The 19142-nt window shown below is 29.8% G+C and overlaps 3 protein-coding genes across 4 annotated transcripts; 2 read left to right on the top strand and 1 right to left on the bottom strand.

Moving 5' to 3' along the window:
• Nucleotides 1–1540: 1540 nt before the first annotated feature.
• LOC119689953 (phosphorylated adapter RNA export protein-like) lies at nt 1541–3823 on the top strand. The gene is made up of 7 exons (XM_038104905.1): nt 1541–1645; nt 1702–1818; nt 1876–1965; nt 2018–2630; nt 3194–3285; nt 3348–3582; nt 3643–3823. The coding sequence occupies exons 1-7, from the start codon at nt 1616–1618 to the stop codon at nt 3807–3809; spliced, it is 1344 nt and encodes a 447-aa protein (XP_037960833.1). The 5' UTR covers nt 1541–1615; the 3' UTR covers nt 3810–3823.
• Nucleotides 3824–5691: 1868 nt separating this feature from the next.
• Nucleotides 5692–8031, bottom strand: LOC119689853. The gene is made up of 2 exons (XM_038104774.1): nt 7418–8031; nt 5692–6500 (listed from the first exon to the last, which is right to left on the bottom strand). The coding sequence occupies exons 1-2, from the start codon at nt 7869–7871 to the stop codon at nt 5887–5889; spliced, it is 1068 nt and encodes a 355-aa protein (XP_037960702.1). The 5' UTR covers nt 7872–8031; the 3' UTR covers nt 5692–5886.
• Nucleotides 8032–11660: 3629 nt separating this feature from the next.
• Nucleotides 11661–18595, top strand: LOC119661846 (protein flightless-1-like). Of its 2 annotated transcripts, XM_038071349.1 has the most exons (4): nt 11661–11948; nt 12212–12368; nt 13608–15578; nt 18007–18595. In XM_038071349.1, exon 3 carries the CDS (start codon nt 13640–13642, stop codon nt 15572–15574), a length of 1935 nt encoding a protein of 644 aa, XP_037927277.1. In that variant the 5' UTR covers nt 11661–11948; nt 12212–12368; nt 13608–13639; the 3' UTR covers nt 15575–15578; nt 18007–18595. The 2 variants fall into 2 exon arrangements, with proteins under 2 accessions (XP_037927277.1, XP_037927278.1); XM_038071350.1 differs by lacking the exon at nt 12212–12368.
• Nucleotides 18596–19142: the final 547 nt, after the last annotated feature.

Genomic DNA, 19142 nt, shown 5'->3' with positions numbered 1-19142 from the left:
TGTTCATATTTAGTATGCCTCTGCTCCGTGCGCGCCTTCTCCAGTTTCGTACATAAAGTCCAGTTAGTGCTCCCTCAACTTGATCACTGCACTGGAGACACGGTGTACCTCTACGTTTTCTTCCGCTAACCACCGCTTCATATATCTCTTTCGCTGGAGCATCTTCATCCACTCTCATAGCATGACCAATCCAGCGAAGCCGCTGGATGTTAATTCGCTGAATTATATAAATATCGTGATAAAGCTCGTATAACTCGTGATTCATTTGTATGCGATAGTCGTCGCCAACGCGTACAGGACCAAAGATCTTACGAGGAACTCTTCTCTCGAACACTCCCAGAACTGCTTCATTATTCTGTGATTACGCCATGGTTTTCCCCAATTGCCTATTGAGCCAATAGCAGCAGCTTTTTGAAGTGGTGATTTTTCGTCTGATCTCCAGGCTGACTTAAAAAAATTTTAATTTTTTTTTTTTGAAACGTCCTTTATTGGATATGAGTATTTAATTAATTTATTACTATTGCTGAATTGTACTTAATAGATATTAAGTAATACGAGTGCGGATTTACTGAAACAGTGTTCAGCTCCTACACAAATAATTTATAATACAATATTATCTATGTTAACTCATGGGGTTTTGTTCGCTTTAGTCTTCTCAGTTCATTGGTAATATCCAGAACTTCAATAGCCTCTACATTGATATATGTTAATTGAGAAATCATTTTTCATGCCTACCAGCTACTTTTTGTGCGGTTTCTTTGACTGTTGTAACTTTCAAGTGTTTAGGTATTTCTTGGTTTGTTACATATCGATAAGCATTTGTAATCATTCTTAAACATTTGTTTTGACTTCGCTGTATGATGTCTCGGTTCGATAATTTCATTCAGCGTCACAGCCCCATAACTGTATGCCATACATCCAAATTTGTTTCACAACAAATGATGTCCAATTAGCCAATACCTATGTCGACATTTGTACTTGATTTGGTCAGATTTCTGTTTGACATAGTATTTAATTTTAGTGCATTTCACTTTGAATTAATTTCTTACGTCACCTACCGTCTAACTGGGCCTTTTACTTCTGGGCCTTTTCGGTCCCTGGTTACTAATAGAATTTAAAACACCAATTGTGATTTGTGTACAAGCCAAAGAAAATATTTATGATTTGTGCATAAGCTTTGATTTGTGTAAAAATTATATGATTATATGATTATGTTTACTGTCTCTATCAGCTGAATATTAATGATAAATGACATTATAAAATTTGTTATATTATATGTTTTTGTTGTTGTTGGTTTTATATTTAACATAACAACTATCGCTCTGAGTCAATTGAGCCTCTGCGTATCCATCGCTGTGCCATATAATTAATATTGAATTAAAATAAATTGATATATGCACTTTGAAACTTTTGTTAGAAGATTAGAATGAAAACATTCTTAGACGTGTAAGTGTCATAGTAATGAACTATCTAATAAAGTTCATTGAATGCAAGTCACAATAGTTAAGTTCATGACACCTGTCAAAATTGTCACTAATCAAAGTTATCACTGACTGCTTTTTTTTGTGTTGAGGCTGTGTTGAAAAGTTTAACACCTATTTTTAATAGGAGCAATATGAGTGACATGGAACCAATTAATACTGAGGTTGTTAAATAAAATATTCTATTATAACATGAGTGTAAATTTCAAGCCTTATATAGATCTCGACAGATGCAAAATTGCAAAGTATGAACGCATCGGATAACGTTCTAAAACTATGTGAAAGTGATACTAAAAAAATGCAATCCGAAAAGGAAGCGAATGCTAATAAATTAAAAGTAAATGTGACAATCAATTTATATATATATATATATATTTAATTATTATGTTAATAGCCTATTGGATCATCAGATGAACTTTATGAGCTTTTGCATAGACCAACTAATAACGAGTCGCAAGTTGGTCTTGAAGATGGGGAGTTATTAGTAAATATAAAGCACAATTTATTTAGATTTTCTTATAAAAATATTTCTGCAGGACCCTGTTTCGTCAGATGATTATGAACCTTTGCGACGTCAAAACACGATTACAGAATCTTCAAAATTCAATTTTTTATCTGATAGTGAGAATTTATCTGATAATGAGAGTTCATCTGACAGTGAGAATTCATCTGATAATTCGTTTGGTACTCTAACACCTTTAAGAGTTGAACGAAAAGTTCAAAAGAAGCGTCCTATTATGGTACGTGTTAATACGCCAAATGAGACAGGCACAAAATTTAAGAAAAATAATATTTGGGTAGAAACATTAGAAAAAGAAACCCTTAACGAAACAATGCGATCGATAAACGTTTCTTCTGATTTATTTAACAAAAGAAGTGTTGAAAGTTATCAATATCCAAGAAACCTGAAGCGGAAACATAGATTTTCAAGAAATGACTTTCATTGTCATCGTTTTAATTCGAAACAGCGTCGTACTGCGAGCAATAAAAAACAAGATGACGCTTTCGATTTTAGTCGTTTGAAAAATAAGCCTCCATATAATAAAAAAAGGTATATACGTGATCTGAAGGACGTAGAGGGTCGTGATGTGGCCGATATAGCCAAAGAAATGGCCAAAAACCTTCATGAACGGAAATCTCATTTAATAGGTAATTGATGAATAAGATTGAATATAATTTAATATAATTTACGATCCAAAATCAATAGAACTTTTTTCAAATTAACAATTTATAGTCAGACTATCTTTGTGTAATTATATATATCGGTAAGACAGATTCTATATTAAAGTACTATAAATGTTTTAGTTACCTTTATTGGTCAAAGTATAAGCAACATTTTTAACTCTGGTCTCACAACCGTGGTCATTATTTGTGATCGCGTTCGCTATGGCATTCGAAGTCACTACTCCAACTTAACTGTTCGAATCTAAAGAATTTGACATCGTGTAGCTCTTACTGATATTCTGAAGACAACACGTGAAATTTAACAACACATTAGTGAAGAATCTACCTTACCGATGCAATTTAATTTGCAATATCAATATTTTAAAAGTCTCGAACACCAAGAAAACTAAATCAGTCTATATTTATTGACTTTATTCAAATAACTTAAGATTCAGATTATCGGGTGTATATTGTAATAAGATTATATATGCATTTTATGAATGATTTCTGTAAAAAAAACTTTTAAAATATCTATCATATACTTTCAGAACGAATTTTAACTATATTAGGTTTGGAGATTCCTTTGGATATATATAAAAAAACACAGGCTATAGAAGAAAAAGATGGAATGATGATTTTGGTAAGAACAGTTAATATATTTGCTGGTTTATTTAATTGTTAAAATTCTTCTACATTTTACAGAATGGAAAACGTAGAAGAACATCTGGAGGAGTATACTTTTATCTTGTCAAAGGCGACGAAAGAATTTCAGAAAAGATACGTGATGAAATATTTGAAGTCGATAAGCAAAGAAATTCCAAATGGACTGAATCAATGAATAATGAACCACGTGATCGAAAAGTAGAAGAGTGTTTAGGAGACCACGAAAATTTTCTTCAAGGTTCTGATTTGGGTACAGAAAATAAAAGTGGTGATTGTAAGTATATAAATATGTTCTTTTAGTGTATTATATTTTATATTTATATGTATATTGTAGTGCCCAATCCACCTCCATTACAGTTTGGTGATGATAATAGTTCCAATGTTGTACCTGAAGTAAACTTGAAAAGTTCTGTTCCTTCGCCGGTTACACAAAATAATGTTTCAACTGAACCAGAGTATTTGGATAATATTGACTTTAATGACAAAATGGATTTGTCTTGAACAAATATACTGAATAATGATATAAAAAATTAGATATAATTAAAAATGTTTTTTTAAATTTATATATAAATTTATATAAAAAGCAAGCTATTAAAATAAAAAATAGTACATAATTTATTTTAGTTTTATTATTTAATCTCTTGGTACTCCAATAGCGTTTTCGACTGGTACTTCTGGTGTAACTTTTCTTATCGAGATTTACAAACACAACTACAAAAACTTTAAATTACTCTAAAAATGTTCGTTAATTTGGAAAACTCTAGATATTTTGCCAGATTAGCAAGATTACCTTAAAATTAACTGCTGTTTTATACGATTCGACAGATAAAATGTGATTTGATTCGATGTGTGTTTTTCTGAGCTCAAAACTATTTTATTGAACAATTCGAGCAATTGTTTTCATTATTATTTTTATTTATTTTCCTCATCTGATTCCGTATAGTTGACTTGTACTCATTAATATTTCTGCAGATAAATGATAGTATATCCTATAATATTAAAAATTTCAATTGATCAATAATCAATGTCATTCTAAAATAATAGCAGAAATCGATTTTATAGTATATTTTGTTAATTTGTGACCGACTTTTACTGATATTTACTATATCATCAAAGTTTTTACAATGGAATATAGACGCTGCTCTGCTGTTGTGAAGCTTATTTGACAGAACATAATTCAGAAAGCATTTTGAAAGTAAAAATAAAGCACAAAAGACTAGTCTGATAGAATCATCAAAGCTTTAAACTGTCAACAGAAATAATAACTGATTATTTCTGTTGAACTCAGGACTATTTATTCCATTACATTTGTCTTAAATCAATAGACCATACCATGCTATATTCACCAACAATGATTGATATCTGTTTCTATTTGAAATAATAATCTTTTATAGAGTAAATTCTACACAAATTGCATTGCACTGTTTTTCTGTAATTTGTAGTTGCCACGCACTGATCCACAATTTCAGTGAAGTGTTTCGAATTTCAATATTCATGTGAGGATATGCCTAGAACCACAATATGTTCAAGCGATCATTGCCTTAATATTGTACAATATAATAATATTGTCCTCTGTAGGTATTAAAACTGATCAAATCGATTTATTATAATAAATAAAATGAATAATTTGGTTTTTTGCTATTATTACGTATATCTTTCTGGTAAGACACATTTAGCACCAGAAGAGATTTCAACAGCTGTTTTTCATCATTACAATATAACGTTTACTCTAATCAAATGTGAAGAGAACTTATAACGACAGACATATATATATAAAAGCAGTCATTAATAATTCAAATGATTTATTTGGTTCTAGAACAATTTCCGACTATATTCATTAAAAAAAATTAAAGTACGTATCAATAATTGTTGTAAGAGAAAGCAATAAATGCCTTTTTATATTTTTCAATTTTCAAAATCTTTATTCTCTATATACATTATACGATGTATATATCAGGCATTCAAAAAATTTTTAAAGTTTTACTAATACCCCAGTTCTTGAAATGTATTAGAAGTAAAAGCTAGAATTGCTCTGTTATGTGAAGTAATCATTGGATGATGTAAGTGAAATCTATGATCAAACTGATCGATTAATACCATGATATGATCAACTTTAAATTGATGTACTGGAACTGGTCATTATCATGATAAATAGTAACTTACCCTCGTATAGTAACTCAATCAATGTCCTTGGTAATATAAACTAAATAATATAAATTATTACAAGAATTCACTAAACGAAACAATGTAGTTTTTTCTAAAAACATTAATGTATTATATTAATAAAATTATAGAACCCTGAAGTTTTTAATAAAACTCAAATCAATATTGAAAAGTTTTTAACCCAACTCAAGTAAAGATAAATGTAATGATTTTTCTGATATTTACTTTATTCCAACCATTTCAATATTTCGACTACAATCTTCTATTATTCCATATTCCATATTCCATACTTAATTTATGCAATATGCACATCCTTCGAAAATGAACGGCAATTTAATAATATTTATTTTAAATTTTAATTTTAATTGATGACTGATAAGGCAGATCCTTACCAATGTTGTTCATTGCATATTTCTTATTCTAGTTCAATAATCTCATCTTCATTTTCCAATGGATCTGGTGTTGCATTGGATTGACGGTCTTTAACCAACAAATTTTGATACTCATCTTCGGTCAACATTATACGATTTTCCCAACTGAAGTTTTTTGTTATCTCCTCAAATTCCTGTACATGTTTCATAAATTCACCCCAAAACTCTACCCTGCCGTTGAAGTTCAAGATTCTCTTGAATTTATTGCATAAAGTTACGCCATATTGACGTATTATTTTAATTTTTTTTCTGTCTTTTCTGGTTTCTTCCATATAAGAAGGATGCTGTTTCCGTCCACTCCCATAAGACCGCAGTTTTCGAATGTGATCAACAGATTTTGGATTCCGTAACAGGATTAATCGACTTAACTGCAAATCCAATATATCATCTAATAACTTCTCACACTCATTAAAGCAATCATATTCGAGTTGCAAATAATCATTTAATAGTAAGCATTTTTTAATAAAATCACGTTCAATAACAAGTAAATTTTTGCGCTCTAATGCCACAATTCCATCAGTATTGTTTTGGGACTCAGTACCATCGGCAGTTGTGGCTGATTCTGATGATATCGGACTAGATTCACTTGCGCCTGCAACTGAAATAGAAAACATTTTTATATAACACCACAATGTTACTTTAGTGACATGATTTTAACGTGATAGAATTAAACCGTTTTCTACTTTTTATATCCATCAACAAAAAAACCCAGAACAATAAGAGATACTCAGTTTATGTAGAACCAATGAGACCCAAAATATAATGTGCGCATAACATATTAATTTTTTCACCGATTTCAAAAAATTAATACTATTGCCAAATATATGAGTATCCTTTATAAAATTGAATTGATTTAAATTGATTTTAATTATATAAATGGATGTGAAAAGTATTGGAAAATAGTTCTTATGCAGTCACAACATATTTGTCCGCATCAATTAATGCATTCTATAGCACCACTTAAAATGACACCACTATTGCCAAGATACGAAATATATACAACATATAAGGGGGTTCATTCATAATGTTTACCGAGAAACAGGGTCTTGTGGACAAGTTCACCATGCACATGCTTTTGATATCAGTTTATAGTTCTGTAATTTCCATAAAATTTATATTCAAAAAATAATAAGAATTGAATTATAATCTTTCCGAAACATTTAAGACCAAGAACGTATTAGGCGGCAAATTAGAGAATATTTAATGGACTAATTGGTGATTTGATCTATTTACTTTTGGCGAAAGTCTTTTTGTGAAGAATTTACTTTTTTACCTCGAATATTGGTAAATACTATTCATAAAAATGAACACCCCTCCAAATGCATATTTTTTCTGTTTAATATAAACATGTACGGTAATTGAAGCTTATTTCATTTATGTGTTAATAATGTGATTATATCACACAATAAACAAGCTTTTCTATGTAATAAATGTATTTACATAGGTATTTACGATTTAAAAGTCGTAGTCCACATTTTACAATAATGTACTTTGCAGAATAAAGCATTTACATACCTTCGGCCGGAATTTCACGATGTGCCTGATGTTCTGCTATTTGTTCGTCATCCTCGGAATAATCAATTCTGATCCTTTTATTCTGATGTCCGTTTTCTTCCATTTGTGGGTCATCAATAACGGGACTATTGCTTTCATTTACGACTGTAGCGTTCCTCGAAATATTTTTGGTGGATAAGTCCATTGGCATAGATATCTCATCCTTTGCAGCTTCAATTGCCATACGATAACTGGCATTATTTAAATATTTCTCCATCATGGATTCTTTATTAATTTCTCCATACTTAAAAATTCTTTCAATATTAATGTTAGCAATTAATCCAGATCCAAAAAAGCGCACCCTATACTCGTTGTTATGGTAGCCTGTTATTTTAGCGGGCCATGGTGAAAATCCTTTTAGTAGTTCTACAAAAACCAGATCACCAATATTGAATTGGCCCTTTTGTTGTGCCATTTTTGTTTTCTATAACGATCAGTTACAAAATTGAGAAGCTATAGATTATATACACTTATTACTTAAAGAAAAGCTACCAATTACTATGGATAAATTTTCTTCACATAAATTGCGCTCAACGTTTCTCTGCAATTTGTAGTTGTCATGCCTTGACTCAATGTTCCCCTGGGAACGTAATGGAATGAAGAATGAAGAAGATGACTTGATTTACAATCTTAGTGTTGTATTTTAAATTTCTCTACACATGTGACGTTATGTCTGAAAGCTCAATATCTTCAAGCAAGCATTGTTTTAATATTGTACAATATAATAATATTATCCTAACTAGGTATTTAAACTGATCAAGTCGATTTATCATAAGAAATAAATAAAATAAAAGGTTTAATTTTGTTTTTGGCTATTATTACATATATCTTGCCGGTAAAATATATATAGCTCCTGTAGAGGTTTCCATAGATGTTTTTCATGAGATACTTTATTCACTATTTTTGCTATTGTAAATACATATATAAAATTTTACAAATTTTAATTTTATTAGTGATATATTACACGGTGCACGATAGTAAATAATTTTATTCATTTATCAGGTGTGTTCCTTGATATACCCGTATGTACCATGTATATATAAAAGTTACAATTATTATATAAGATTTGTTCTAATCAGATATGAAGAGATATTATGACAGATACAGTCATTAATAATTCAAACGATGTATTTAATTCTAGAACAATTTACGAATATGTTCTAATTCCGGTAACAGAATATATATTTTACCCATCGTGGTGGTTTATCAAAAAAATTTTCCAAATCACCACACCGATTTTGTTAAAGATTTCGGCAATTAACTAATTGGAATTGACCTTTCATTTGGACGATTTATTTGTACTCTCTAAATTATTATAATTTAGACCAGAATGCTTACCTGTAACCCAGTTATACAATTGCGGTTTCCATAATGTCTTTCATAGAGTTCACTTTAAGGTATTAAAAGTAAATGACGAAGAGGGCGGGAAGACAAGAAATGGGACAAAAACAGTAACCTTCTTCCACTCATTTGTTTTCATTTTGGTTTAGAAATATTTGTTGTCAAAATTCCAAGACTTTCTGTATCCTAATACCTGCTTTTTCCTTGATTAATAGACTGCATTTCTGTATGAATCATATGTGCTCCAATGGTTGAAGTTACAACAATTACAACCATCCTCCTTAGTGGAGAGCGGAATGAAAGTAAATAAATGCAGTTATTCTATCCACGTTGCTTTGGGTTTTAATTACAGCCACTACGATACTTCCGCAGTCGAAACCCCTGCCATCAATGTGTCCGGGTATCTCTGTTTAGTGATATACTGAGAACATGGCCTTGTAACTATTATTTTGATTATGAAGGCATGAGGGCGACAAATCTCCAGCTTGGTCTGAGAACTGAAGGGTTGGGTGCAAGAAAAAATAAAAACAGCACAGTACTAACTTGTGAGCTCTGAGTCATTTTGTTTCCGGATATTAACCTGAAATAAATATTTTTTGTTAAGTAATATATGATATTTTATGATGATTTCAACTATATATTTGATTTATAAACTTATTTTTTATATTTTTATATATTAATTATATATTTTATTTCTAAAAAACAAATGTTTAAAAAAATTCTTACCTCTTATAGGAATACGTTTATTCATAGCTCAGCTGTTCTTTGTTTACATTTTACATATTAAACATATGGAATTTATTTCAAATTTCAGTAATTTCCCTTGTGGGGAATTTATTTTTAAGGGATGAATGCGACTTTTTTGGCTCAATTTTCTTTACTTAATTTGTAAATAGGTAAAAAAGCATGGAAGCTCTTTGCATGGCTAATGAAATTTTTTTAGTAAATCACACACAGCAGAAGAATGTATAACGAAGCTCTTGGAATGTGCTTATAGAAATGAGGTAACATTCATGTGGGTTAAAGGACATATCGGTATTGAGTAATAGGAAAAAGCAGATGAATTTACAAAGCAAGAATCAAGCTGCAGGATCTGCGGCACAGTGTTCAAAATACGATTGGGCTATAACATGACTGTAGGTTATGTTGATTGCTTCATCTCATCTTAACAGGTGGAGAGAAATAAGCACTTGCAAACAGGCTGAACTCATGATGCCACAATGATGCTATCCGCGGAGCACCCTGACTAGCACTGCTAAGAGAACACAATTGGGACACAATTGGGTTGGTGATGACTTGGCAGCGAACCTCAAACCTCAAAATAAATGAGTAAATGACTTGCAATAACAAAATGTGTAGTTATGCGAACAGAAGTCACTTTCGCTTTAACTCAGTAACGACATCCGAGAATCGAAGAACGTCGTTTCATGATCTATTTTGGTTAATCTTTCACTTCAGTGGGACCACTTGGTGGACAGTACGCAGACCAAACGTCCCAAAATATGTATAAAAAAGGCACACTTACTAAATAAGCAGTGGACACATATTATTAACAAATAAAACTTTCTTGAAGACTTGAATCATGCCGATATTTTGTTTAGAGCTTCATTTTCATAAAACTGTAAAATTGTATTCTGTCTTTACATTTTCTGTTGCTAACATAAGCAACAGTAAATGCATTTTCTACAAGATATATTTGCCATGTCAAGCTTATATCACATTCACACTGTCTCATTTAGGCGGTTCTTCTCATTATAGCATCTAATAAGTAAGATTTACCATACAAAGCGCTTTCATATAAATGAGCTCATTATCAATAAATCCGATCATTAAAGGCCAAAAGTGACGAATGTATCCCTTAAAATAAATTTCCCGCAAGGAAAATTACCAAATATGAGGTATGTGTCATATATTTTCTATGTAAAATGTAAATAAAGAACAGCTGAGCTGCAAACAAAGGCACTGAGTAAGTACGTATTTAATAAAATCTTTGTTTTTATTAATTGAATATGTAATCCGTTTATAAAATGTATATAAATGATTTAAATGTTAATTATTTGTGACCAAAATATTTTAATAAAGTGTTTTTTTCAGGCTAATTGGTCAAATCTTTTGTTTTTTATATTGTTGTTAAAAATATGAATAAAAACTAAGAAAAAAGAAATCACAATTTAATTTTGCAATAATTTTTTTTTTTTCAATATTTCGATTTTAGTCTAAAGTTTCCTGAAGATGACTTTAGACTTCATATAATTGATTTTATATATAATGTACATATATAATTTTTTTGTGTGATAAATTATTAAGTGAAGTTTATAAAAGTTTATAAAAGTTCTATCAGCTGCATAAATGAGCTCATTATAATGCGAACACTTACTCATTAATATAAATGAGCAAGTGCTTAAAAGAGACAGTGTGAATGTACTATTATACTATTAATAGCACTATATGGTAATATTTATTTTTTGTAAAGCTTGCAATTTACTCATCAAATTCTTAAATTCTCTGCATCCATCGCAGGATTTCTCAAAGTACTTTAAATAATGTGCTATGCCTTTTTTTTGATTATATGTTTAACATATATTAGAATATGAACTTTTATAAAATTTTGTTTTGTATATAACAACTCTGCTTTTCTCAGCAAGTCTGCTAATTTTGTCATCACTGTCTGCTGTCACTGTCATTTTTTTGGTTATAATTTTTGAAAGTTTTAGTTTATAATAAATTTTGTAAAGCTCAGTTCGGATGTGAAATTTTAATCGAATTAGTTTTATTTTTTAAAAATTTTCTGTATGAAATTTAATTTCTGAGTTTTGGAAAAGAAAAAATTGTTTTAATATTTGGTGAATAATTAAGTGTTTATTAAAGCAGTTTAAAATTTTAAAGTTGTTTTTGCTAATTAACAAACTATATTAGATCTCAAAATATTTGCAAATTGTAAAGATGAAAAAATTTTTTTTTGTAACAAATTAGTGAATATAATTATTTTCTTTGGATAATTCGAGGCGAAGGATTGAGCGCCTAGAAAAAATTGATTTCCTGGTTTCGGTAACTTTTAATCAGCTGGTGGCGTTTTCATAAATAAAAGGCAAGCCATAAAGATTTTAATTGGCGACTTTATTTATATTATCTTTTAGTGAAACCTTTATAGGTATGTGTACTATTTATATTATATATTACACTGTTTATAATGACTTCCTTTAAAGTAATAGAAAAAATAATATATTTTCAAACTTAACTTCTTTTTATTTGAGATTCTTGGAAACGCTGCGTATATTTATGCAACACATATTAACGATTTTACTAAATCGTCTATTATATTAATTTTATTAATAAATATATATATATATATATATATATATATTAATTTTCTGTTAAAACACTTATACCGCTTATAATGGTTTCCTTTTATAGAAGTAATAGTTCTGATTTACGTATCACATTCTGATAATGTTGCTGACGTGGAGATAATTCATACTACTGATTTTATCTATAGTTTATAATAAGATAATTTATATAGACGATTTCTTTGATTGTCCTAACGTCTTACATACTGTGGAGAAACTTTCAGGTACGTCTACTTTCTGTTTTAAAGATTATACTAATTACAATGCATTCCTTTTAAAGAATTAATAGTCTTAATACCTTTATTAAAGATACCAGAAACTCTATTTATATTGAGATAATTTATATAACCAATTTACTTAATTGTCTTAACGACATACATCCTGTGGAGAAACTTTTTGATATGTCTATTTTGTTTTCAAAAACTCATATAAACTTAAGATCTGTTCCTTTTAAAGAATTAATAGTCTCAATTGATGTTATTAAAGATTCCAGAAAATCTATTTATATCGAGATACTTTATATATGCGATTTACTTAACTGACGTCTTACATCCTGTGGAGAAACTTACGGGTATGTCTTCTTACTATTTTAGGAATGGTGCCGCTTATAATATATTTCTTTGGAAAAGTTAATAGTCGTAATTGCTTCCATTTTAGATTCCCAGCAAACGCTACTTGTATCGAAGAGTATTATATATATGGTTTTGCTGAATTGTCCAAGATTATTATCTTTTGTTCAAAAAATTTTGTGTATATCTGTTCTTTTTTTGTTAAACTTAATCGTTTAAGTTGTTATCGTCTTTATTAAATTCTTATTACTTTCATAGAAAAGTTTAAAACAGGTATGGATATGTATGTGTGTGTTAAAGGGTGAAGAAGAACATTGGATAAGTATGAGGGAGATGAGATAGGTGCGGGTGAAATAAAGAGTTAAAAAAGGGATGAAAGTGCAAGTAGATGCTAATTGAAGCTAGCAATAATAGAAGTGATGATCAGAAAGAGGACAAGAGGGATATTAAAAGAGATTTATTATAGCCAAGATTTGAAACTAGTGCAGGTCAGATATCAAGGTGAGATTGGAGAAGAAAGTATTGTGAGCGATAGTGAAACAATAATAGAGAATGTATATACTAACTAAAGTAAGCCTGAGTTGAGAAATCTGACCACTTCTATGGGTCGGAGCGATATATCTATGAAGATTTGTACATTTAGATATGAAAACAGATGACGACATAAGAAGCAACGCTGCAACAAAGTGTATCCTAAGTAATAATTAACAATTTAGCACTTAGCATATTTTATATCTGGTGTTTTCGTACTTAATAATTTTTTTTAGTTACTTATAGTTATGAATTTTTTTCTTACCTAATTATTTCTAAATTCTTTAAAATTTAATATAATTTTAATTTTGTAAGTAAAGTATTAAATTCTTTTTTTATTATGTTATTTTTTAATATTTTCAGTTCAAATTTGATCGACTTTAATTGTTTGCATCATGGACATAAGATCTAAAGTGTCGAACACTAAACATTGTTGTTATAATCTGTTCAAAAGGGCGGACTATTGCAGTATGTATAAAAATGCTTTTTCTAAGATTAAAAGGTGCCCAACCAGTCGCTCTTTGGATGGTAATGAAAAAGAAAAAAAGACTAATTTGGAAAACTTCAATATATGTTATCCAAGTAAAATGGATCGCAAACTACGGAGGCGAATCAAGTCTTGTTTAAGAAAAGATAAGATACACAATAATTCAAAACGATCCGATTATTGTGATTCGAAACGAGAAGTATCTGATTCAGATGATAATGAGTTACCGCGTAATGCAAAGCAAGTTAGCTTCAATCTAAAAAATATTAAGCTGCACCATATGCCAAAGATAAGCCGTCGTGATACAAAGCAGAAGTTGGAAAGGAAGCTAGACAATTATATGCTGAAAATGCAACGAAGAGCTTCAATGCAGAAACTTTGTTTGCGTAAGGCTTCTTTGGCACATATACCGAAAGATATAGGTAATCTGAAAAATATAACGTACTGCGATCTAAGCGATAATAAACTTAAGGCCTTGCCGGAATCATTTTACAACTTAAAATGTTTAAAATACTTAAATTTATCTAAAAATCGCTTCAAGGAATTAAGTTTACGCATTAGTCATTTCAAGAATTTAGAAGTATTCATATGCAGCTTCAATTTTTTGACTAAATTGCCACATTCGTTTGGAAAATTGACTCACTTGAAAGAATTGGTATTAAGCGATAATCACATATCGTCGTTACCAAGCACATTTTGTGATTTGACTGCACTGAGAAGTATGGATTTAGCCAATAATTCATTGCAATTATTGCCGGAAAATATGAAGCAAATGACAAATTTGAAGCATTTATTAGTGCAGAATAATTTTCTTAAGGATCTAGGATCCTTAGCTGGCTGCGATCTATTGACATTTTTTAATGCATACAATAATATTTTAACGAAACTACCAATGGATTGGGGCTCAAGTCTTAAAGTGCTGAATTTGGGCAGAAACAAACTTAAGGAGATATCTTTTGATATATACAGATTCAAGGAATTGCGCAAAATAAATTTGTGTTGCAATCATATTAAGAGATTGCCGGTGACGTTAGCACATTTATGCAAGCTCAGTGAAATTAATTTGAGCGGGAATCCAATCTCATCTGTATTTTCTCTTTTGATCTTAACTGGTAAATACAAAAGAATTTCTCTAGTTAAACGCCCAGACGACCATGGAGAACAATTTATGACAATGGTATTTCATAAAAGCCAGTCAGAAGAGGTTTGCTTAGAGAATATAAATAAAATGATGCATCAATATATGCCCGCTTTTCGAGCTGACCAACCATTCTACAGTGCAAACTTTTCCGGTAAAAATCTAAAATTTTTACCAATCGAATTTGAGTTTATTTGCCAGTGTGCATTAGAATTAGAACATTTTTCAAAGACAAACGGAATATCTAGAACTCCACTGTTCATGCAGAAATTTCTGGAACTCACAAAAGTTAATTTGTCGCATAACAAGCTAACCGATTTGCCTCCATCTTTCAGTGTTCTGTCTGAGATAACACACCTTGATTTATCCTACAATCAGCTTTGCTTTGTTCCCAATTGCGTATTTATGTTGAAAAATTTGGTTTTTCTGAATGTAAAGGAAAATAATATACATAAGGTTGACGTTAAGAATTTATCGCTGCTCACGAAACTAACAACATTGAAATTGTCTTGGAAAACTATTACCATTTCGCAAACAGAATTGAAAAAACAACTTAGACGTAAGCCCTCAAAAGAGTCCATAAAATGTGAAGAAAGTGACTCCAATAATGAATTTATAAATTGCGATCTAGACATAATGGAGGAGGCTTATAAGCATGTTAAAAAACTTTTACTGAAAAAACAACACAAACAAGGCAGATCTTAAAAAAGTGAGTTCAAATCTGATATTTATTAAGTACACAGAATCTTCCATAGCATATAGAATTCTCATAGCGTATATATGTCCAAGTAACACACATTATTTGATGTGCTGACAGTACCCTTAAAAAATAGATATGTGTTCTGAGGAAATCACAGTCACTGTCAATAGAGTTTGTCTTTTGTAAACAATCCTGCTAAAAATATATTTTTGTACTGAGGCCAACTATTCAGTTACTTCAATCAAATTTTGGATGAAGGGAAACAGTTTTGTGGACATTGTAGTCACTGAAATGGCTTGTACTGGTGTTCTAAATGATTGCTATTTTAAAATTAATAATCTTTGTCCAAATATCATATAACTTTGGCAGTGCATTAATGAAGAATCTATTTTACTGACATATGTTATCGGGAATATATGACCTCAATAAACATACCTATTTTTAAGTGTTTTGTTTATTTTCAACTCTACTTTAAATGTAAAACCAATTAGATTTAAAAGTTTATAAGAATTCTTAGCATTATAGAACTTTCTTTAATATTTGTTCAAAGATATTTATTTATTTTATTTATTGAATAATAGGCTATGAATGCAACCCGACCTAAAAGATTTACTTTGTGCCTGAACTAAGACTCCAACGAAAAGAATAAGAGACTATTACTAAATTAGTAATCGCTGTAGGCTTAATTTTACTTATTTGATTTGGGACCAAGATCCCATTTTTAAGGTAATTAAGTCTATGTCTAGCCGTCGTTGGGCACTTGCATATAACATGTTCTGATGTTTTCTTCTCCTCACGACAGGATCAATAGGAATAACTTTCTATCGCACCCATATTTTTCAAGTGTTTCCAGATAATTTGATCATACAATATTCATTAGGCATCTTTTTGAAGACCCACATTAAGCTTTGAAAGCTTATATAAATTGTTACCATTATAGGACCAAGTTCACCAAAGGTTTCTTTAATATTTATTCCGAGTTAACTCGATCATAAAATATCCGTTAGTCATATTTTTCGGAGCCACCATTAAGGTGTAAAAGCTTATATAAATTCTTAGCATTATACCACTGTTTTGACTAAAGCTTTCTTTAATATTTTTTTCCAAACCACTCGATCACAAAATATTCGTTAGCAATTTTGTACATTTGCTTCAATGCATCTTAACCGAGGGCCTCCTTTGAAACCCTCATTAATAATTTGCTGTGATATTATTTGTTTGATGATTGTATACTGTGATCGGCACATTATAAAGTCCAAGTACGATTATATATATGCTGAGCCTTTTTAAATTGAATCATTGTCTTTTTAATCCTTCAACTGTAAATAGTAGTTTTGTATAATTTCCATTTTTTATATATCAATTTTTTGTATACGAGTATTTTTGTTAGTGATACCAAAAAGTGGAATATTTTACATGACTCTTCGGTTTTTTCATATTGTAATTTTGAACCTTATGAATAGAGATACAAATTAAAACGTCAACCCAATAACTTTTTTTCCAGTTGCCAGTTTATTGCACTGCCAATAGCATTTACTATTTTGCTTACCGACACTACAATGTTAACCAGAACATGCACAGTCAGGAGGAGTCCTGAACCAATTGCCTGTCCAACCAAATTATCGAATGTACAGTTTGACTTCGGTGTTGATAACGTCATTTCCGTTTACTGACAATTTAATCGATTTGGAGCGACGCGGCGCTCCGAAACACTCGAAGTGTAAATAAATTTGTTGCGGTTTAAATTTGCCTGCACTTTGCGTCAAACAACGAAAAATAATCTTAATTAAGCGTGCAATTTCGAAGAAAACTTATTAATTTATTTTTTTCAACTTGTCAGTCTGTCTACTTGTCATAAAGTAAACTAATAATTTCAAGTATTTAAGCTAAATAAATAATATTATATATGGTATATCGTTTGCTATTGGGGATAGTAAAGATTTTTGAAATAAATGGATAGAGTTTCCTTTGGCATACTGTATTTTAGATGTCAAAGATGCAGATTCATTTTTTGAATCAAAGAATAACCTTCTGGATATATGGTATATTGTTACAAATAAGTTCTTTAAATTAACTATTTAATAAAACCTTATTATTTATTCTCCTAAATCAATTTCATCGCTTCAAAGTACTCATCTCGCCAATATTTTCACTAATTCTGAAAACGAAATTGAAAATTGATTTAGGAAATAGTTTTTAAAGCGCACACTAATCCGGTTGTTATTTGCTTAATCATATGGACAGAGACTCTTGAACCTAAAGAACAGCTCGCAATCCAAATCAGGTGAATACGATAATGATCTTGATGATCATTGAAATGGTGAAATGATCTTGATAAACCATAAAAAAAACTACGGTATTTGCTATAGAATTATTATATATTTATAACCATTATAATATATTGATTTTTTTTCAAATAATAATTTTTTATTTACAGACTTACAACTGCTATTTAGGCTGGTTTCTTCACACTTAAAAAAAGTTTAACATCTTTAATTTAATACCAGCATAAATAACAAAATCCTAACAACTAATGACAATCGCAAAGAGAAAGAGAGAATATTTAACCAAGGAACCAATCACTAGAACAAATCTCGACTGTATATGACGAACTGACTATAGCTTTATATATAATAATTAAAAACGTGTTACAATCCAACATCTAAAATAAAATAATACAAAAACTAAAACTTCAACTAATCCCAACTAATCTCAAATGAAATCCTCCTAACCTCAAAAATATCCCAACTAATCTGTAAAATCGAGCAAAATCAAGAAAAAAGAGTGAATTTACGAAACATCGACTGCATTCAAAAAATTAAATTTAAGATTTTTTTCTACAAAAAGTTTATTATTCGTTATTTTTACAAAATTTTATGTAATGGTGCACATGCGTGCCAAAGGAACAAATTTATTTAATTTTTATTTTTTATGAAAATGTCATTTTAAAATTATTCAAGATATCCCAAAATGAGACAAATTTTTATTAAAAAAATCAAATTGTTAAAACCACATGTATTTCTGGCAAAACTATTGAAATAAAAAAATTTATTCTGAACAGAAAGGCAATATTTTATTTTATTTATAAAAGTTATTAAAAATATTTTAATCTGAATATATATTACTATAATATTTGTTATTGTGAACATTCATGATTTTAAAGTTAGTGTAGCACACACTCTAATGGACCATCACACAATGGGTCGTTATTTGAGCTCTAATTCCCTCTTTTGGAAACAAGGCCACCAGTTCAACCTACCTACACACTCTAGTTTAGTTAAAACTAGTTTAGTTTTAACAATATTTTATTTTTATACATATATCTTATTCTTTTTGTTTTATCTTAATATCTAATTTTCTTAAACATTTATAATTATTACAAAATTTAATAATTATTACAATGATTAATAATAATTAAATGGTGACTGAAGGGAAATCTGTATTCTTTTGCTATAATACCGTTCTTTTCTTAGTCGATTTATCGATCTGTCGTATTTTTGGGGGTAGTACGATGGTATACATTATTTTATAGAACTTACATAATTTTTTTAAGAAAGTCTTATATTGTGAATC

This window comes from Teleopsis dalmanni, chromosome X (assembly GCF_002237135.1).
Source record: "Teleopsis dalmanni isolate 2A chromosome X, ASM223713v2, whole genome shotgun sequence".
NCBI lineage: Eukaryota > Metazoa > Arthropoda > Insecta > Diptera > Diopsidae > Teleopsis > Teleopsis dalmanni.
This window is presented reverse-complemented; position numbering and strand designations above follow the sequence as displayed.

What these genes read in the sequence shown, in the direction of transcription:
- LOC119689953 (XM_038104905.1), top strand. Translation starts at nt 1,616, where the DNA reads ATGAGTGACATGGAACCAATTAATACTGAG. An exon ending in TGGAACCAATTAATACTGAG is followed by an intron (nt 1,646 to 1,701) that starts GTTGTTAAATAA and finishes AGCCTTATATAG; the next exon opens with ATCTCGACAGATGCAAAATT. An exon ending in AAGATGGAATGATGATTTTG is followed by an intron (nt 3,286 to 3,347) that starts GTAAGAACAGTT and finishes TACATTTTACAG; the next exon opens with AATGGAAAACGTAGAAGAAC.
- LOC119689853 (XM_038104774.1), bottom strand. Translation starts at nt 7,871, where the DNA reads ATGGCACAACAAAAGGGCCAATTCAATATTGGTGATCTGGTTTTTGTA. An exon ending in TCGTGAAATTCCGGCCGAAG is followed by an intron (nt 6,501 to 7,417) that starts GTATGTAAATGC and finishes TTTCTATTTCAG; the next exon opens with TTGCAGGCGCAAGTGAATCT.
- LOC119661846 (XM_038071350.1), top strand. Translation starts at nt 13,640, where the DNA reads ATGGACATAAGATCTAAAGTGTCGAACACTAAACATTGTTGTTATAAT.